A 3,322-nucleotide genomic window follows, 5' to 3' on the forward strand; every position below is an offset into this window, starting at 1 on the left:
GGGAGGCACCGAGAGGGAAAGGGCGAGAGGTAGAGGGGGGGAGGGGGCGCGGGTGGCAGGGGGTCGGGCGGGGCAGGTGTGGGGGCGACGCGAAAGGGGCCAAGATGGTGTGCGTGCGTGTGTGTGTGTGTGCGAGGGTGGGCGGGTGTGGAAGTTCTCACTTGTGGGGAGAGAGTGTGTGTGTGTGTGTGCGTATGCGCCGCCCCCGGGGAGCGAAGATCGGCGCCCTTTGGGTCAATGTCCGATCGGGGTCACGTGGTCCGCCTGCGGACTCGGCCGGGCCCAGCCTCCAAGGGCGAGGAACAGATGCGAGAATGGGTGATTGGGGTGAGCAAGTTTCGGTGTGAGGATTTTGTTGTATTATTGTTTTCGCCCTGCGCGACGCCGGCTCTATCGCAGACTGGCGCGGGTGAATGCGTGTGCGCGCGCTTGCACTCGAGAATGAGAGGGGGGGGGGGGCAGAACAAGGGAGGGAAGGTCTCGTGTGTGTGTGTGTGTGTGTGTGTGTGTGTGTGTGTGTGTGTGTGTGTGTATGTGGACACCGACCCTCGCGTCTTTGGCTGCTGGTGCTGCTGCTGCTGCCGCTGTCGCGAAGGGGACCAGACGCCAGCAGCACACCGGCTAGAGGTCGGCACTCTTCTCGTAGAAAAGGAGATACCCAGTTTGGGTGATGACACGCTCGTTGGGCTTCGACAGTGGCAGCCCAAAGTACCGGCCAAGATCGCGGTTGGGGACAATCTATCGGGGGGGGGGAGGGTCAGCGCGGGGCGAGGGCCGGGGAGTGAAGGGGCGGGCGGAAGGCGGCGAAGAGCAGGCGCACATGCATGACCTGGTCGTCGAAGACAGTCCAGCAGTCGTCCGATGTCCGGGTGATGGCAATATAGTGTCCCTGGGAAAGATCCGCGCCGATGTGCACCACCACCGACATGAGGGTGTATGTGTGGTCCTCGGCCTCGGGGGTCTGGCCATTGGCAAGCGGACGTATGGGGGTCGTCAGAAGGAGGGGGGGGGGGGGCGGGGAAAAAAACTCCGATCAAACATTGTCCAACCCACGCAAGGGGGACATGATGAAGGGCAAGCGCCAAAAGGAGCCCCATTGGCGGGGGTCAGGCGCAGCCGGCACCACGCACCAGTAGCTCGGCCAGGCGCAGCTGCGTCGGGAAGGGAATCCGGCTGTTGAGCTTGTCCCCGCCCACCAGGCGCCCCGGGCCATGGTATTGCTGGGCGAAGGCATCGGCGAAGGCGGTCCCGGAGCGGAAGCGCTTCAGGTGCAGCGTGAGGATGGGCGGCGGCTCGGCCACGCGAATCGACCGCTCGGCTTCCTGTGGCGCCCCGGCGCACAGGGCCGACGCGCAGCGGAACTTGTCCTGCCCGCGCAGGAGCTCGCACGTGGCGAAGCGCCGCAGGCAGAAGGACACCGACACATGCTGGGTGTTTAGCGCGGATGCCTGGTAGTTGGACCGCTGGACCGGCAGGTGCACCACTCCCGGGGGGGTGGCCGGCGGGTCGGCCCCGGGCCCGGGCCCGGCCCCGGCCCCGGGCGCGGAGGGCCGCGTGCTGGAGGCGGCATTGGCGGCGGCCGCGGCAGACGCGGCCGCCGCCGCGCTGGGCTGGGGCCTCTCGGCCACCAGGTTCAAGGACAGCTCGAAAAATTGCTCAGTCTTCTTGGTCACCCGCTCGCAGGACAGGCACCGGGTCTCGTAGACAAACATCCCGGCAAACAGGTGGTGGATCCAGGTGGAGGGGGCCGCCGAGGGGGGAGCTCGATGCGCAAACGCGCCGGGCCAGCCTCGCCTGTGGGGAAGGACAGCGTATAGTGGCCGGAGGCATCGGTCGCACTGCCGGCAGCAGACGCCAGCGAGCCGACCACCGGCGAGTGGGCCGCCGGCCGGGTCTCCTTTTCCAGGGTTTCGGCCATGGAGTTCAGCATGAAGGTAAAAAATTCGTGGGCATCCTGGTGCGCGCGGGAGTTGAAGGTTTCTGTGGCCCAGGCCAGGGGAGTGATGTTGGAGGTCAGCCGGAGCGGGGAAGAGACCGCGAACGCACGGGCACACCCTCACGCGCGGACACATGGACACACGCTGGCACGCGGGCGTATGAGGACACAGACACACACACACACACAGACACACAGACACACAGACACATGTGCACAGATACATGCACACATGCACACACATATGCACACACACACACACACACACACACACACACACACACATGCACACATGCACACATGCACACATGCACACATGCACACATGCACACACACATGCACACACACATGCATGGCGCCTGGACGTACCATTCTCGGCTCGCAGAAAACTGATGAACTCCCGCGGGTCCACCACATTATCCGGCCCATCACCGGCGGCCTGGATCTTGCGGAAGATGTCCGATAGGAGAAATAGCAGGGTCGACCCGGGGGACTTTTTGGCGAACAGGTATGACCGGCTTTGGCGCATGGCATCGTTGTACTGCAGAAGGCGCGTCCGGAAGAGCGGGCACGCGTACAGCGCCTGGATCACGGAATTACAATAGCAAGTGTTGCCATGCTGGAAGGGGACATAGTCAGACGGGCCCCATCAATGTCGGTGCAGGGGGGGGGGGGTAGGGGAGGAGACGCGCACATTCAGCAAACCGGCGAAATTGACTTTGGTCGGCTCTTCAGGGGCCTTTGGCCCGGAGAAGATTGTCAAGAACTTACTCATCTCCGGCGCACGGTGCACAAATGGAGAGGAGGAAGGGCAGGCAGGGGAGACGGGGCGAGAAGGAGGGCGCGGGGAGGAGGGGCGGGGGGAGGGAGGGGAACACAGTGCCAGGGGGCCGGCGAGGGAGCAGGGGAGAAGGGGAGTAGCCAAGCGAGCGGCAGGCCCGCCCGGCAAGACGCAGCCCTCCCTGAAAGGAGATCTCAAAGGACGGCGCTGGACATCGAGCGAGCGTGACGAGGACGCGCGAAGGGGCCGGAGTGTGCAGCCAGCCGTGCATACCGAGCGCCGGCTGCAACTCCCATCTCTTTGTCCGGACCGGGGTCACCCGGCCCGAAGCGGCCCCCCGCCCCCGACAGGGGACACAGCACCGTGCGCCGGCCGGGCGCCCCCGCCCCCCGCTCGCCGGACTGACGATCTGACCCGGACCAGGTCGTCACATGACACACGATGCTTTGTTTTCCCTGCCGCCTCCGACCGTCGCACCGGTGCGTGTGTGTGTGCGTGTGTGTGTGTGTGTGTGTGTGTGTGCCCACCACGCAGGCGTGCGCGAGCATTTGAGGCGGGCAGGCGCGCCGACTTGGCCTCCCTCCCGAGACCTTCCAACAGACCCC

The 3,322-nt window shown here is 65.4% G+C and overlaps 1 protein-coding gene across 1 annotated transcript; it reads right to left on the minus strand.

Moving 5' to 3' along the window:
• Positions 1–621: 621 nt before the first annotated feature.
• H696_03836 (hypothetical protein) lies at positions 622–2,711 on the minus strand (the record flags this gene model as incomplete). Its single annotated transcript, XM_009497695.1, has 6 exons — positions 622–738; positions 821–961; positions 1,131–1,762; positions 1,840–1,980; positions 2,306–2,555; positions 2,631–2,711. 6 exons carry the CDS (start codon positions 2,709–2,711, stop codon positions 622–624), a joined length of 1,362 nt encoding a protein of 453 aa, XP_009495970.1.
• Between the last annotated feature and the right edge of the window lie 611 nt (positions 2,712–3,322).

The sequence above is a fragment of the Fonticula alba genome, assembly GCF_000388065.1.
Source record: "Fonticula alba strain ATCC 38817 unplaced genomic scaffold supercont2.6, whole genome shotgun sequence".
Taxonomy (NCBI): domain Eukaryota; order Rotosphaerida; family Fonticulaceae; genus Fonticula; species Fonticula alba.